Source organism: Sebastes fasciatus, chromosome 7 (assembly GCF_043250625.1).
Source record: "Sebastes fasciatus isolate fSebFas1 chromosome 7, fSebFas1.pri, whole genome shotgun sequence".
In the NCBI taxonomy this organism is placed as follows: Eukaryota; Metazoa; Chordata; class Actinopteri; order Perciformes; family Sebastidae; genus Sebastes; species Sebastes fasciatus.
The window spans coordinates 11,975,852-11,993,314 of NC_133801.1; the positions used below are offsets into that span (position 1 = coordinate 11,975,852).

Below are 17,463 nucleotides of genomic sequence, written 5' to 3' on the forward strand. Positions count from 1 at the left end.
AGAGATAGAGGGTCACCTTGCAGTGAAGTCAGCTGGTCATTTGCTACTGAAGGAGTCAATCTAGGGAACCATTTGTCGAAATCACAGGAGAAGTCAGATGAAACTGATATGATGCAGTAAGACTGTGCAGTAATTCAATATTTCATTATTCTTTTTTATGTGTGATTATGTATATGTTTAAGATCAAGATCAATATAGGAAAAATAGTTTTATTAATATCCTGACACTGATTTCAAGCCCATGGCTTCGGGTACACTGGTCTTCCAATCATGCATTTCAGTTTAAACCAAAGGGCAACCTCCAGTTCTGAGAAGTGAAGCCAATGCGAAAGTGTATTCTTTCTAATAGCCAGCAGGGGGCGACTCCTCCGGTTGCAAAAAGAAGTCTGATTGTATAGAAGTCTATGAGAAAATGAGCCTACTTCTCACTTGATTTATTACCTCAGTAAACATTGTAAACGTGAGATTATGGTCTCAATCGCTGGTTTCAAGTCTTCTTCAATAGAGCATGATGTTCATTTAGTAAATTATGGTCCCATTTAGAGTCAAATAGACCATTAAGCAGGATATGCTTTAGGGCGTGATTACATTCTGATTGTGTTGTACTTAGCTCAACCCTCTTGTGTCATTTCTGGTTGCAAAAAAAAGCAAGAAGGCGATGGCCAAAAAGCAAGAAGGCGTCGGCCAAAATGCTGAACTCAAGGCTTCAAAACAGCAGTCCACAAACCACTGGGTGACGTCACGGTGACTACGTCCACTTCTTTTATACAGTCTATGATTTAAACATAGAAAGTGTATCCTGCACTCTTGAAAGGAAATAATAAAGTCAAGTATATTTCATGGCCATCTTGATACAGATGGATTGATGTTACAGACCCATATAGTGTAAGCACAGTATCTAAAAATAATATTAGAATAAAAACAACTATAATGATGATATTCATTTCTGAATCCAATTAATGTTTGCAAAACTCACTTACTACAGTATGATATCCCACATCTGTTGAACCCTGTCACCAACAGTCTGCTCAATAAGCTCCAAATGTCAGGGAGTAAAAACGAATAGGATTTTACTCTGGTTTATTTTTTATAGTTGACAAAAAAGCACAAAACATTTAAGACAGTTCAAATAAAGGGCCACTTGAGCAATTTAGTATTGAGCCTCCATAAAGATGGGGGACTTACAAGAGACAGATTTAAAAAACATAATGGTCAACATCAAAGCAGCAGAGGTCGAGAAATCCTGACTTTTAGTTCCTAGTAGGGATGTCACAAGAATCGATATTTTGGTACCAATTCGAGGCCAAAATTCTAAAAACATGCCAGTACTCGTTTTTCTACAGTACCGCAAGGAGCGTAGGTACTGGGATTCACGGTTCAAGACTAACGGCGTCTGGGGAATGATAACAAATTTCCCTGATAATGCTACATTGTGAATAACTAATCTGTGTTGAAATAGGCAGGAGGAGAGCTGGTAACGTTCGCTGTTAGCAGTCAGTGGGCAGCACAGTCCTGCTTGGCTAAATAACAGAGCTGACAGCTACCGTACAGAGGTTGCATTGAGTTTTGTATATGTATGTAATCTATCTATATCTATATATATCTATTCAGTAAAAATGAGTATTGGGTGAAGGTGAATTATAATGTTATTGTGATGTAATCTTATAAAATCTATTTTCTGGCAAGAAACTTGAGGCAGATCATCAGGGATTAACAGTACATTTGCAAAAAACAGAATGCAAACGGTAATAAAGGAGTGTATTGTTTGTTGAAATACATGGGATTTATTGTTTTGTTATTGTTTTTTACAGTGGTATCGAATCGGGTATCAAGAATTGTGGAATTTCACTGGGGTTGGTATCGACTACTAAATTCATCATATTATCCCGAGTTCCTAGTATGGTTCAAGCCCCCAAAACACTGGATCTTAAATAATGCAATGCGTCTCTGCCTGGTCAGAAGACCTTATAGTACCGTTTTCACAGGCTGTAAATAGCACCCTTTGTTACGAGTAAACTGAACATTAATGTGTAAAATCGGATAGTTTAGTATAGACTCATAAAGTGTTGTTGTGATAAAAGCACTCAATTAGATCTCTTCTTGTGATTGGTGTCCAGCAGGTGCTCTAAAACCATGATCATGTCTAATCAGTGTTACAGATGCCCAGCAGGGAGGCGCAGGCACCAAGGCTCTGTGTGAAAGTTTAAAGAGGCTAAACGTGATTTACAGTATTTTTCCAGATTAACCACCCTGGGAGCAGAATAAGACCGTGTATTAATCCTTGATTGGATGGATGGAGGACGGGAGAGAAAAAAAATGGAGTGAAAAATCCCTATTAGGTCAGCAGGGTGATTTGAGTTATTAAGTGCCTTTTTTACTTTAATCAGTCACTTTAAGATGGGATCAGACACTGTTGTATTATGGGATGTGATTGAGCACACCAGTTTGTCTCCATTTCCCCCAGCGCTTCAGCTGGGAACATATGGGAAGGTTCCTCCGTGAACCACGCCACCTGTCACTGACACACGCAGACACATACATGAACCTACACAGCCACAGTCCACCAACAGCCCACGTCCAGGAGAGTTTATAAACAGAAATTAATTGCTTGTTCCGGCTGTAATTAGCTCACACCATGCTTATTACTAATCTGTGTCTTGGCCTGACGCCAGGCCAGTTCTGGCCCGGCTCCAGTCCATTTTCAACACAGTGTTGCACTACAGTAATCCATAAGCTCTGGCAGGATGGACCCGTTCCACTAACTGAGCTTTACTCAACTATACACACATATTTCTAACTTTTCTGTGAACAAGTCCTCATATTAACCTCTTTCTATTACTGTATTATATTGTCTATCAATGCATCGTCCTAATTTTACTGTGCTGATTGCATAACACACTGTGCAGGCTGTTCGTAGCTATACCTACGAAAAGTAATGCACTGTAATTCATTTACAGTATATATGCCTGGAAATCGCCGTGTACAGTGGAGGTCAGGGTGGATGGGTGGGTCAAAAAACACCAGACTTTCGCCCAGAAGACCGTTGTTCATGTGAGTCAAGTAACTTCCGCACTTAAGTAACGCCACTTCCAAGATCTTTTCCTGACTAAGTAGTTGTATTGCCTAAACCTAACCAAGCAATTCAAGCGTAGTTATTTTAATTAGGGCTGCACAATTTTGAAAAAATCTCTAATTGTGATTATTTTGACTGATATTGTTATAGCGATATGCTTTGCGATATTAGAGGGAATGATCATTTTTAGATTTAGATTATTTTTCTCATTTTCATTGAAAAACACTATAAGATGATTATGGTGTGATTTTTGCGTGAATCTGTACCAAACAAAGATGTTATTTTTAAGCCTGCAGAATTTGTAGGCCAGCACATCTCTGCAGCACGACAATATTTAATTAAAATTGTATTTTGACACACATTTCACTTTGTGATTTCCTCCTCATCCTGCGATTTGAAAATTGCAAAAGGCCATATTGCAATTTCGATAAAATGTTGATTAATGTGCTGCCTTAATTTCAACCCAAATCCCCCAAACCCCACAATCTTTTCCTAACCCTAACTAAGTAGTAGTGTTGCCTAAACCTAACCAAGGTGTTTCCTGTGAGGATGGAAGTTTATTTTGAAAAGACAGGTAATGCAGGTAACGAGCAGAAATTGACACGTGTTGCTGGACATTCGTAGGAAAACGCACAAATGAGGAATAACTTTTCGTAAGATATCGCTGTATGAGGATACGTTGAACTGTGTAAGAGCCACAATAAAGTCTTGATACGGATTGCATACTCATGAATCATGCACAGACTATAAAACAAATTCAGGACATTACTGTAAACCAGATTCCTGCAGTATAACGATAGCACACTCTACCAAAACAGTGCTTATTTTAAGCTTCTGTCTTCAATCCAAGTCGAAAACAAAGGGGCATCCCCATCACAGAAAGCCAAATTGCCTATTAAAGATGAGAGCATGTTCAGTCTCCCAGTGCGCCCAGCCATCACCACCCTAATCATTCCCTGCCTAAACAGCCTAATGGCTGCCATATTGCTACTGTTTATTAGTAAACACTGATGGAAGAGTGCCCGCTTCAACAGTTGTTGATTTTGTCTATCCGTATGGAGTATCAGCTGGGAATCACAGCCACCGTGCCAGAGCGTTTGTCTGCTGTTCAGTCTCCCGTCACTAAACAGATTGCTTTATTGTTTTATGTGCATAGTGATTAGGATGTCAGTAGATGGCATAATATAAACACATAAACCTTAGATAAAGCATTAAGCAAATCTGAGAGCGGAGAACAGCCCTGACTCTGGTATTTCTACTTCACTAGATTGCTCTACTGATGTATTATTTAAAAGAATGTGAAAGCAAGGAAGAATTAAAATGTGTATTTTATTTTCGGGCACAAATTAAAAGTGTGTTCATCAGTCGCTGAGCCAGAAGGGCACTCCAAAGACGACCTTAGGTTTAAGATGCTTTTGGGAAGCCCAGGCCAAGATCGATTTCCCTCCATCTCTGTCTCAGTAACCCTTCTATCGATCCTTATCAAATATGTATCACGTCCTCAAGCCTTCACTGCAGCTAAGATGGAGACTTCAAACAGCAACAGCTCAAACAGAAAGTCAAAGGAGAGCTAGGTTTCTTTTTTTTCGAAAATGGCAAATCTCATAGCAGAGGGAAGATGTGAAACCAAAATAATAATGTAAAAAAAAAAAAAAGAAATGTGTGCCTAAACATGCTGAAACCACTACATATTATTTAAAATAAAAATGTAATCTTGGCTATTTCAGAAGCTTTAACATCAAAGCTTTCAAAATGAACAAATGCTATCCTAAAGCGAGCTTTACACAAAGACAGTGGGTTTAGTCGACTGCAAAAGACAACACAGAGAAACACTGTGCACACAATACACGAAGAACCCCCCCACCCCCCAACTATCTCTGCTCTAACCTCACTTCTTACTAAAAGGGTCTTGTCTCGTCCTCTTCCAATTCCCCAAACTCCCCTTCACACACCACTCATATGTTGCAAATGCACAAAATGCATCCTTCAGCTCATGTTCCCATAATTCTCTGTGGCAGCAGCGTGATTAATGCACACAACTATTGATTTTTTTTTTCCTTTGCTCTGTTTTTTTTTATTATTTCTTTCAGGAGAGTGCCCCTCTCCCCCCCTCCCACCCCCAAACACTTCCTACTTGACAGTATCACACTTTGCACTCACACGTATAGACGATGAATACACATTTCAGTGGAAATAAATTCACAATTACAGCACCTTTACGCGCACACACACACACTGTACAAACAATGAGCACCCCCATCTCCCTTAGCTTTCAGGCAGCTGTGTGTGAGTGGACTGGGAAAAGGGGTGCAGTGAAAGACAAGGGTCAGCATTTCACTAACTGCTGATCTGTGTGGGAGGAGGAGGGAGCAAAATGATAGGCTGTGTTGTTTTCATAGGGTTTCACTGCAGGATGGGTGGATTAGCGTGCAAAAAAAACACATCAATGCACCCACAAAAACACAAACTCGGACACATATATGTACAGTATATCATGCAAACGTACTATTAATATAAATTACTATGTGCTTAGATGCAGGGATCCCCCATTTTCTAGCCCCTGAGCAATAAGATCAACACACCATGTTTGTGCGAGGAGATGGTGATGGAGCGAAGGGAAAAGTGAGTGAGGAAGGAAAGTGGGAAGAGGAAGAAGGCAGAGGGAAAAGATCATGTGGCTAATGTGACGCAGTCCCTTGTTTACCAAAGAAAAAAGCCTCGCCCACTCTCCTCCTCTCTACCTTTCAAACCTCCTCCTTCTCAGTCTCTTGTTTCCCCAACTCTCTTCTCACTTCCCCTCCTCTGATCTGCCCTCTCCTCCTATTCCCTTGCATCTTCTTTCCTCCCAAGCTCATTTCTAACACCGTGCCCTCCTTTCAAGGTTGGCCTGACTTTGGGCGTGTTGAATTTACAGCCCCGTCTCCGCCTGCCTCTCAGTGCCCTCACTGTCAATCTCGGTGAAAAATGGAGGCGGTGGCACATCACTGGCATGATAAATGCCTGCTGAGCAGTGATCCTGTAAACCAAACACCTACAGTAGCCCCTTTGAAGACATCCTTAACATTCCAGCGACTGAGCTGATGGCTGGTTAAGTCTGTGATTCTATTAGCAAGCAAACTGTTTAATTAGCCTCTATAAGCACTCACAAGAACCCATGAGAGAGGAGTGAGCAGAATGCGAGAGTGCAGAAGCACTTTCATCGCTTAAATGCTAAACGCACAGTTGGGAAGCGGCGGACATGAATGTGACTGAAAAAATGTAACAGGAGATTTTTTTTTTTTTTACTGATGCCGTGAGTATTGGAGGGACTTATTTGCATAAAGCAAATAAAAAAAACAGCATTTTCCACGCAGGAGGAAATTGACTGGGGCGCTGTGCCAAGCAGGTTATGCAATGAGATGAGAGGAGAGGAGAGAAGGCCGACAGTCAAGGCCAGCGGAGGAGGATGGAAAGGAGTGGAGGACGGAGAAAAGAAGAGAGGAGTAAATAGAAGGAAACGAAAGAAGAAAACAAAGCAAAAGGTGAGAAGGAAAAGTGGAAGAGAGAAGAGGAGGCACCGACAGAGCTCTCTGTATTATTTCCAATGTGAATGCAACATAAACAATGTCTGACATATATTACAAAACAGATATCCTATGTACAGTATACACAGAAATATAAAACTCACCCCTCTACAATTAGTGTGAGTCCAACTAGGGTTAACAAGTTATATGTAATTTTATATCAAAATATAAATTTATATCATGATATAATACATTCTCTGAAAAAAACAATTAAGAAGTTGTTCATAAATAAATTAAATACCACGCAAATCAAAGTAGACGCAAAAATATTCAGATAAAAATCCCAAAATGACATCCAGTATGGCAAAATCTCAGACAAATGTATACTGTCTCACAGTATGTATCATAATATTGCCCATCCTTTAGTTAGTGCTGGACGATATCGCCAAAATGTTTTATCCCGATATAGGTCATCTCATATTTCAATAATGATATATATATATATATATATATATCATAATATAACATGTTTTCTGGTAATCCTATAAATGAATAGTCTATATGAAATAACAATATTGTAAAGCCTTATTTTGTAAACAAATGAAAAGTATTGTGAGTATTTTCTCTTTTAATTAAGAACATAACAGTTTAACAGACAAACAGACAAAATGAATAGCTATATATTTCCAGTTATACACTGACTATGTTTACATGCATGTACACAAATACAGAGTAATCAGATTAAGACAATAGTTTGATTTAACTTATCTCCGATTTTCTGAGAAATGTGAGTTAGAATGTGTTTGCTGTTATCAATTTAGACAACGTAATTGTGTATCACGATATCTTGACATATGATTCCATTGAAGGACGATAAATTATCAAATTGAATTATCACCCAGCACTTTTAGTCAAACATAAGAGAAAAAAAATGATATAGCTGCATACAATTAGAATAGAATAGAATAGCCTTTATTGTCATTGCACAGTCTTCTATTCAACAAAATTGGGGGAGGAATAGCAAGATTGAGGCGCCCAAGGAAGCAAGAATGGCTTATAGGCTCTTCCCTCTCCATCGGCATCGCTGAGCGAGCGTCTTAATACAGAATAAAGCTTCCCATCCTCCATCTCTAGCCTAATCTCCAGCCTGAAAAGATGAAAGGCCTGCTTGTTTGTTCCAAGGAGGAAACCCTATCTGTCCACGCCAGAGGAGACCTCTCTCCCTCCATTCCTCTTTTTTTCTCTGTCTTTTTTCTTCCCCATCTCACCTCACCTCTTCTCACCTTTCCCCTCTGTTCCTGTCCTCTCCAGGGGCGATATACAGGCCGCCTGTCCGGCCTGCACTTCCTTATCTAAAGCCGTGTCAGGCTTCCTACTAGATGAGCAACTGTTGGTGCAGTGTTGCTTTCAGGTACAGCTAGCATTTAGCACAGTTAGCACTAGATGAGCACTATGATGCACTTAAATGAGACAAATCATGTGCTCTAAAGTGCATGAAGAGTCTAGGGTTGCAATTAACGATTATTTTCATTATGGATTAAGGCCGTCACAAGTTCCCAGAGCCCATGGTGGCTGTCCAGAACCCAAAGACATTCAGTTCACAATCAAAGAGGACTAAGAAAACCAGACAATATTCACATTTGAGATGCTTAAACAATGTATTATCAAAATACTTGCCTATCGACTACTCCATTAATCCATTATTTCAGCTCTAAAAAACTAAAATAAATATATTTTCCTACCAAGAATGACTTGAAACAGTAATTTGACATTAAAATAATATAAAAGTAAGTTATTTTAATTCAAAATGATTTAGATTTTCTGAATGAATTTTTAGAAAATGTGTTTCTTGTTTAACCAATTTGTGCCCAAAGACTATATTTATTATGATTGGTCAAAAGTCTTGAAATTTGGTACAGACATACTTTGGGCAAGTATCTAACACTACAACTTTTAAGTATTAAACTTTTAGATCAAATGAAAAATCACTCTTTTATTATTAGTCAAAATCAGGATTTTTGAAAAAATTAAGAAAAACTCTAACATTGTATTTATTAAATATTTTCCACATTAAATGTTTTTTACACTGTATAGGTGTGCATAACTTTGATATTCAACTTTTTATGAGTTCATAGATACCAAATACTTGATTGTGCTCCTTGTAGTTTCTGAGATACAGACATTTTCTTATCATACAGTATATCTAGTATTTGGGCACATGGGACCATACTGTTTTATTCCTAAAATATAATGAAGTATATTGCAAAAATAGTAGTCCCATGTGCCCAAATACTAGATATAGTATGATAAGATAAACAAACTTTTCAGCCAAATGGTTTGACCAATTTTGAACATTTCTTCACATTTGTGCTTAGGCAATTTCAGTTGCGGGCAAAAAAAGGGTAAATTATAACCAATACCTCACCTGTTGTTAACCTGACCTAAAAACCAGAGTGTGTTTAGTAAACTAATCCTAATATTACATTTGTTTTACATGTCTACATGATGAACAGAATAACATCCAGCTTTCACTATTGTCACAAAATCTAATTTGTGGTATTGTCACAAAATTAATTTCAGTTGGATTGGTACTGGGTTCCACATTTGCAAGATGCCTTCACTTACAGAACAAGATTTGAATAGATGCAAATGTTGACACAGAGCGGCACTGTGTGTTTCACTTGCTACAGATATTATGTTGACTCCACGCTACTGTTGCTTCTAGGAAAGAAACGTCACTCATAACTCGCTGTGTTGGAGATGTACACACAATCGTACATGTTAGGTAAATCATCTTCAGGCAGCTGAGCTGATATATTTCAACTAATACTGACTGGAATATCTGAAATATTACAGCAAGTAGACACAAAGTTTATGCACAAAATACAACTACATGCATCTTAAAGGAGAGCAAGGTCTCAGTGAAACATGTTGTTTGCAGCTCATTCGATATCTAAGCGCTGGTTTTGTTGAAGCTCTTCTCTGCAACCAAGGCCGCCCGACTCATTACGCCGCCTCATATCATGAATGATGAGAGACAAAAGGTAGGTAGATGGGAAAAAAAACACAAAAACACCACAGCTCCATCCTATTTCAAAAGCATGGCCACTTGAAACACACAGCAGCATGTAAAAAAAACTACAGACATAAGCATGTGACAACACCGATGCATTAAAATAAAGGTCCACCATATAAAATCCTGTCAGCAACACAGTAGGACGCAGCTCGACTCCTCCCCTCCCCGCTCTACTTTCTTTCTCTCTTTTTTTTTTTTTTTTCCTCTTTCATCTCTCTATTAGCTCTGTCAATTGTTTATCAAAAGCGGCGAAGAGGCGATCGGAGCCGGGCATTTGAAAGCTGCATGCTGCGAGATCCATTTTAAAATTCATGACGGGTTAATGGTATGTTAGTGGCAACATTAGGACCCAGCGAGCTCACGTCGTGCTCATTCACATTGAAAACAGGCCGCTTCAAATGACTACTAAGCAGTCCTCATTCTGAGAGGTAATTCATATTGTAATTAACTTTTCAATCACAGCTGATTAATTAAGACAGGCCCTAGTCTGTAATTATGCATCTATTTTTGACCCTAATGTGAATCACTGGATATTCAAAGATTTAAGCCAGTTTCCTCTCTACGTGTTCTAAGTTACTGATCTTAAAAAGCACATTTAACACCTGATACTAAACAAAGGTTTGGATGTTTCAGGGTGGATGTTCATCAACATTTGCTTAATAATCAAGTGACATCTGCCACATAAATTGTTCAAGAACACCACCGCGGTGTCGAGAAATATCTGCAGCCTTGACTGCTCTTCTTCTTCTTCACATTGTGATGCACAATGCGAGGGTAGAGAAGTGCGCTTGATGTTACCGTTCCCAACAAAAAACCTGAGATTAATAATTCAGTGTGGCTGTTGGATAGCTTTATTTTGTGTCCACTGAGACCAAGTTTTCTTTCATGAAAAATTGAAAAAGAAAAGAAAAGAGGGGCTGGAGAAGGAGTCGGGAAACTAGGCTGGGTCAAACTGCACCCAGTTGCCATCGTCAAACCCCGTTGGTATCCTGATGGCCTCTCGCGCACGCTTTCCGCTCACACACTCGCACACACATCCTTCTAACCCTCGCTCCTAGAGTAAACATACCCTCTCCATAACAGTGCGAGGTGAATCCGCTCATGCATCAGAATCGACCATCAAATATTCATCGCGGAGCAGCAGTGATTTTGACAGTGTGCTCATGCTTTTGACAGCACTCGCCTGCTGCAATACTTATTGGAGTAAACACGGACAATCCAATATCGTTGTTCTTTTGAACGCTCGCGAAAGAACTCAAAAGAACACCGAGCGTACAATATAATCCATCACAACTTCACTGCATATTCTATAGGCCGTCAGACCCGCTGTATAAAAAAAAAAAGGAAAGACGTCATTGTAGACGCTACAATAAGAGCTGATTTAAGAAATGATTGGCAATGATTGTATTCAATATAAAAGAATGGCGCACACACACACACAAGCGTACACTTCAAATTCATACATGAAGAGATGCTGTCTTTCCTAATTCAGACAGACCTTTTGATAAAGACGTAGAGGCGTTAAATGTTAAAGCATTTCATCCTCATAATGGACACTTTTTTTTCCAGCCGCAGATGAGATAAACATCATCTCCGAGTCTTGTCTACATGATTCATTTCATTTACGGAACGTAATCATATCTGCATGCTGCATATTTGCCCGCTCTCCGTGACATTAGGCAATGTCTTCAACCGGCAGCTCGCAGCGAGCAACTCGAGTAACCTCGAGTAAATAAGTCGCTGGCATGGATCAGAAGACACATCTTCATGCTTGAGCAGACACATTTAAAATGCCACCAAAACACCGTCCCAGATTCTGCCCTCAGTCAAATGACATCAAGTGCTCACTTACAGGTCCCTGAACGCCCCAGTATGAAGCGAAATCAGCCAGCGGGCAGTACATGGAGCAATCAAGAGATAAGCATCCCATTTAACTTGAGTCAAAATCCAACCCGCAGAACGTTCTGGTGTCTTGCGTTATCACGCTGTGCCACTGGATGCAAACAAGGAGGGTAACTAGGTCAATGACGCTATGTAAACTGTTCCACTTTACCCCTTGCTGGACTCAAAATGGAGTTGGCTGAGGTGAAGTGTGTGTAGGAGAGAGAAGCTCAGTGATTCAATGTGACAGTTATCAACATCCTCTGGCTAGTGAGAGGACAGGGCTGTGCAGAGCTGCAGAGCCTCAGTAATGGCAGACTACGACAGAAAACAGGTAAGAAGATGACTCACGGTGAAACAGAACATAGTGTCCAAAGAGCACGGAGCGGAGCAGAGCAGGGAGGGGTGCTGGGATAAACAACCCCCCAAAAAGAGCAACACACCTCTCCCTCCGTCAAACATTTAATCATGCAGTTCTGGGCACAAAAAGGCTTCTCTGTGTGCTCTTTAATATCTAAAATCTCTTCTACAAAGTCATTTTAGCATCAACACTGGTATTTTACCATCACATATTATACATTCAGCTTGATTTTTAAAGTGTCAAAGGTTGTGTCCCTGGATTTATTTAAAAGCTCTGTGTTGAATTACACATTTACCCTATTTACAAAGAATTACTTGTCTTACCTGAGTTGAGTGAAACTGTGTCTTTCTCCCATGATACAACATTGACGTAGGCCTCAACAGAAGCAGGGATAATGCACTTGAAGACGGCTACACTGCCTCTCATAGCCTTCTGGTCGGCCACTCTGACTGTGTAGGGTTCCCGTGAGACTGTAGATCAAGAAAAAAACACACATATAAGAGACCAACTTTGTTATTGTATACTTCTTTTTCAGTTTTGGGGACAGGGTGGGTGTCTAGGTTGGGACCCAGGATCAAGCTCTCGCAGCTCTAGGGCTGCAACTAGCGATTATTTTCACTGTCGATTAATCTGTTGATTATTTTCTAGATTAATCGATTAGTTGTTTTTATCTAAAATGGAAGAAAATGGTGAAAAATGTTGATCAGTGTTTCAAGATGATGTCCTCATATGTCTTGTTTTGTCCACAACTCAAAGATATTCAGTTTACTGTCATAGAGGAGTAAAGAAACCAGAAAATATTCACATTTAAGGAGCTGGAATCAGAGAATTTTGACTTTTTTTCTTAAAAACTTACTCAAATATGAAGCGCTCAGTCTAAGCTAACGAAAACATAATTCTCAGTTTCTCATACATTAAGGGAAAACATAGTTTATATTCCATTTCTGCTAATAGACTTCCTTTAATGCTACACACTGGCCCTTTAAGCCTTTTAATATTTTTAACATACATGCTCTAAATTCAGCGGATCTTTGTGATCACATCCATCCATTAGACTAAAGTCATGCTTCAAAGATACAGGACAGGTTTATTACATGCTTTTGGAAATTAATTTGTACTAAACACATTTATACACTCACATTATTTTGTCTTTCAAATGTTTGATTTTAACTCTATATTATAAAAAAAAGCATCACTACTAGTAGTGTTGCTGCTATTACAACTACAACAACTACCCCTATATTTACTCAACACTACTACTACTGGTGCTACTGCTATTTCCCTCACCCCCACCATTACTACAAGTACTCCTACTACACTAAGCCCTCCTCTGTGGACTCACCTGCTTTGATGTGGACATCCTGACTCCTAATCTTGCCAGAGGGGTTCTCGGCAGTGCAGTAGTACGTGTTGTCGTGGATCAGCTTGCTGAAGCTGGACGGCAGGAAGTTGAAGATCTGGAGGGTTCCATTGGGGTGGACGTGGCGGATGCCCGGGACATCGTAGATCTCCTCGCCGGTCGCCAGATACCAGCGCAGCGAGGCAGGAGGGGCGCCACCAGCAGGACAGGGCACAGAGGTCCCTGTGGTGCTGGCAAATACTACCTCTTGCAAAGATGCATTGACAAAGTATAAGCTGGAATGTAGGTCCTCACTGAAAACTGCAAGAGAGGAAACACAGGATGTACACGGTTACAACCATGTATTGTATTTCATCCTGTAAATAGTTTGGAAGCAAAACCTTGAATGTAATTCTCAAAACAAAATAAATCTGGAGCAGAGATTACAGATTTTTGGCCCAAAAAAATGTTTTTTGGTTCTTTATATTCTGGTTTTTTTGGTATTTTGGTATGAAAATGTCAAAAATTAGAAAGCACAAATTAGTATTCCTCTAAAGTCACTGTAAGCACTTCTATTTATGGCACATGATCGGTAGTTTAGGATTCATCAATGTATTCCCATCCCTGGGACTTCGGGAACATTAAATTAACATAAACTACTATCAATTATGAAATAAGGTCAGCTGCCTTGATCATGTTCAAGCTTTAATTCAAGCCAACATCACAGTAAAGAGACTGACGTTAAATGCAGTTTGTGCAGGAGCATTCTCCAGAGGAGAGGAGGGTAATAAATGTCAATGTTGGACCAATTAGCTCCGTAGTAATCTACAGCTGCTTGATTTCAGAGGGATGAAGCCAGCACGTTTGCAATCTGAGCGTCTGTGTATGAGAGACAGTCTGGATTTTTGCTGTATTTCAGGCCAAAATACTTGTATATACAGTATTTGTGTGTGTATCTTGCTTGCCATCTCAGCCTGGTGACGAGCCCAGAGGCTCTGCACTAAATGGCTTACAGTGGCACTGGCAGCTGGCTTGGACCCTCCCTGGGGAGAAAACATTTTAGCACTTCATAAATTCCTAACAAGGTTTCAAATTGCAGACGTTTCCATCCTTTTCTCTGCTCCAGCAGCTCTCAACCAGCAATGATACACTCCAATGACCTGCTCATGTACAGTACACACGCACATCCACACAAACACTCATTTGTTGTTACAAATTAGGAATACTCATTAAAAATTATTAGCACACTGACGATCAATACTGCAGCATTTTCCTACAAGACTGTTGACATATTGGAGATCTGCACCACTTCTGAAATGCAAACAACTCTGCACTCGTTGTGTTACAGAAACGGGTACATGCAACCTATTCAGATAATGTGGATTTTTTCATCAACATGAAAGAGGAAAGAAGAGGGAGCCATGTCCAATAATTGATGTCTAACCACATGCATTATTACATTGTGAAATATGACTTTAATGATGGCTATGAAAAAAAAACACACACAATGTATTTATATTGTTTTCTTTATGATTATCAGAGTTTTGTATGTGCCTCGCTCCTTAAATTGAGATCACCAAAATACGAATGAGAAAGGCATACTATAAGTTGCTGTAAGACAGATGCAACAAAACTATTAAAGAAGAGTCCTGAAGACGGGTCTAATCAGCCAAATGAGTGGAAACACCTGTGTGGTGAGTAGGGCTTAACATTTCAAGCTGGCACAGTTAAGAATTTGGATTATTTTTCAAGAGGGGAAAAACACAAGAAGGAAGGTGTGCACAATATCGTAGGATATTAGCACAATTATTTGTATATATAAGTCCTGTATTGACAGAGTTAAATATGGGTGAAACTTTGTTCAAACAGACATGCAAACATTTAATAATATGGGTTGGTATGGCAAAGACAAGACCAAGAAAATGACCCATAAAAGCTAGAAAAGGGTACTTTTTATTTTTGTTTGCTAGCAATATGGTAATATTTAGTGACGGTGGTGGAAAGTCACAAAGTAAATTTAGTCAAGTAATTTTACTTGTACTTTACTTTCTATTTTTTGCTACTTCTGGACCAGCTGCAAAATTAAATACTGCTTACAAACTTAATGCATAAATAATATTAATCATAACACAATAATATAATATATCAAATAATATCGCCTCTGAAAGGAGTGATTCTGCAAAACAACATAACATATTGCAGACAATACTTTTACTTAAGTAACCGTTTAAGTTTTGAATGCATAACTTTTACTTGTAGTACTACTACATTTTTACATTACTAACGTTACTTTTACTTAAGTAAAGTATAGCCCATTTTAATAGACAGACATTTGAGACTGTGTTTACTTATGTAGCTGTTTTATTAGTCCCTGTAACAAATTTGCACTTCTACTGGGATATAAATCTATTTCAACTGTTTATTATTTGCTTTTGCGTGGACAGTGAACATATAGACACACCGAAGTATGTAGAGATGTCAACAGGAGTATTCAAAGATACACAGAGATGCACACAATTGCTAAATAAGAAGTGCAAATCAATAATACTAATATTAAAATGGGATAGAAATCTTCAAACATTTAACTTTACATGCCAGAAAATGAAGGAACCATCGACATCCTGCAAGCACTATGGTGAAATACTGCAGCACAGCTTGTATCAAGGTGTCAGGTTTGGTTTAGTAGCAGGACTCTGCTTGCTGTCTGTCTGTCTCTGTATGTATGCTGATTTCATTTGTAAATGCTAACAATGCACATTCCTGACTCACTGCTGCACAAAACTAGTTGTTACTTCCATCTGTGAATTGCACAAGGTGACGACTAACAATGCACCTCTGGTTCTGCACGTATTTCTGTGCATGTTAGATGTTCACTCTCTATAGATATGATACTGTGGATGTAATTTGGTGCATGTTTTCCCATCATTTCACCAGGAAAATGGAATAGGCAACAATGCTCACTATTCGTCTCTCTGTCTATCTATCTATCTACTGTATCTACTAGGGCTGTCCCGAATACCATTTCTTTTGGGCTTAGAAGCTGACATGTTCTTCTGTCTGTCTCCATCTCCCCCGTTTCAGTTCCCGGGACAGTGCCGCTGCCACACTATTGTACAAACACGCACCTCTACACATAACAAACAACGTATAGCATATCCACCTGAAAATAACCAATAATAATAAATGTTGAATATGAATAATAAATAATGTTGTGGGATTATTGCTTATTTCATGTGCTTTTTTAAAATGTATACTTTATTATTACATACTTATACTTATATATAAAAAAACGAAACAAAAAAAAAACCCGAAGCATTTGAATACTGATTTGGAGATCGATTACCATGGCAAAGGTCGAAGCATTCGGGTCAGCCCTTCTACCTACCTACCTACCTATAAGGAAAACATTGTCCTATGTGAATGAATCTCTGAAAAACTGAACATTTTACTGGAAAAAATGTTTTCCCCCTGAATTGATTAAACCCTAACCCTCATGGTAGTGAACAATCCAGGTCACGGCAGGGTTAATTCCCTGACACGGCTTGGGAGGACAACTTTTCATTCTCATTGTGCAACATAATTTTCCACTTGTGCAATTTTTTAATAGTCTGTTTATTGTCAATACTGTATATATTGCTCCTATTTTTATACTTCCTTCTATTTAAATGGTTCATATTTTGTTACACGTTGTTTAGCTCTTTTTTTACTGTGTTAGTTGATGCATGTTGTTTTTTGCACTATCCCCTTTGCTGCTATACACTGCAAATTCCCCCACTGCGGGACTAATAAAGGAATATCATATCTTATCTTAATATAAATGGCAGATTGTGTGAATTTCCCATAGCGTATTACAGTAAGAAATACAATAATACGGTACGAAAACACACTGGTTCTTTAACATATTTGACTTCAATGAAATATTAAGAAGTACAGTAGGCCCCCAGCAGAGTAACTGTTGTATACACTCCTGTACAGTCTCTTACATCAAAAAGTTTTAGCCAATTTTAATCTTTTAAAATGCGGTGGGATAGTGTGCTGAGTTCTCAGCGGGTCTGTGGCACCGGCCAAGATGAAAATAATACATCAAAGTCATATTAAATTCTGATTCATTCTCTTTTTTCCAGCTGGCACGGGGAGTATCAATCTTCTCAGTGCTCTGTTGATAATACAGACTGGAGCCATGAGGGTGGGGGGGAGATCAAAACCCCACCTGTTCATGGACGGTGCTCAA

General features: G+C 39.1%; 1 protein-coding gene across 3 annotated transcripts in view; it reads right to left on the reverse strand.

Moving 5' to 3' along the window:
• The window catches only part of dscamb (Down syndrome cell adhesion molecule b), a 147,864-nt gene that overhangs the window by 111,484 nt on the left and 18,917 nt on the right, over positions 1-17,463 (reverse strand). For all 3 annotated transcript variants that reach the window (XM_074641597.1, XM_074641598.1, XM_074641599.1), the window contains exons 2-3: positions 13,236-13,553; positions 12,217-12,363 (exon numbers count right to left, since the gene is read on the reverse strand). In XM_074641597.1, the coding sequence (XP_074497698.1) occupies positions 12,217-12,363; positions 13,236-13,553 (465 nt within the window). The remainder of the gene's footprint in view (positions 1-12,216; positions 12,364-13,235; positions 13,554-17,463) is intronic.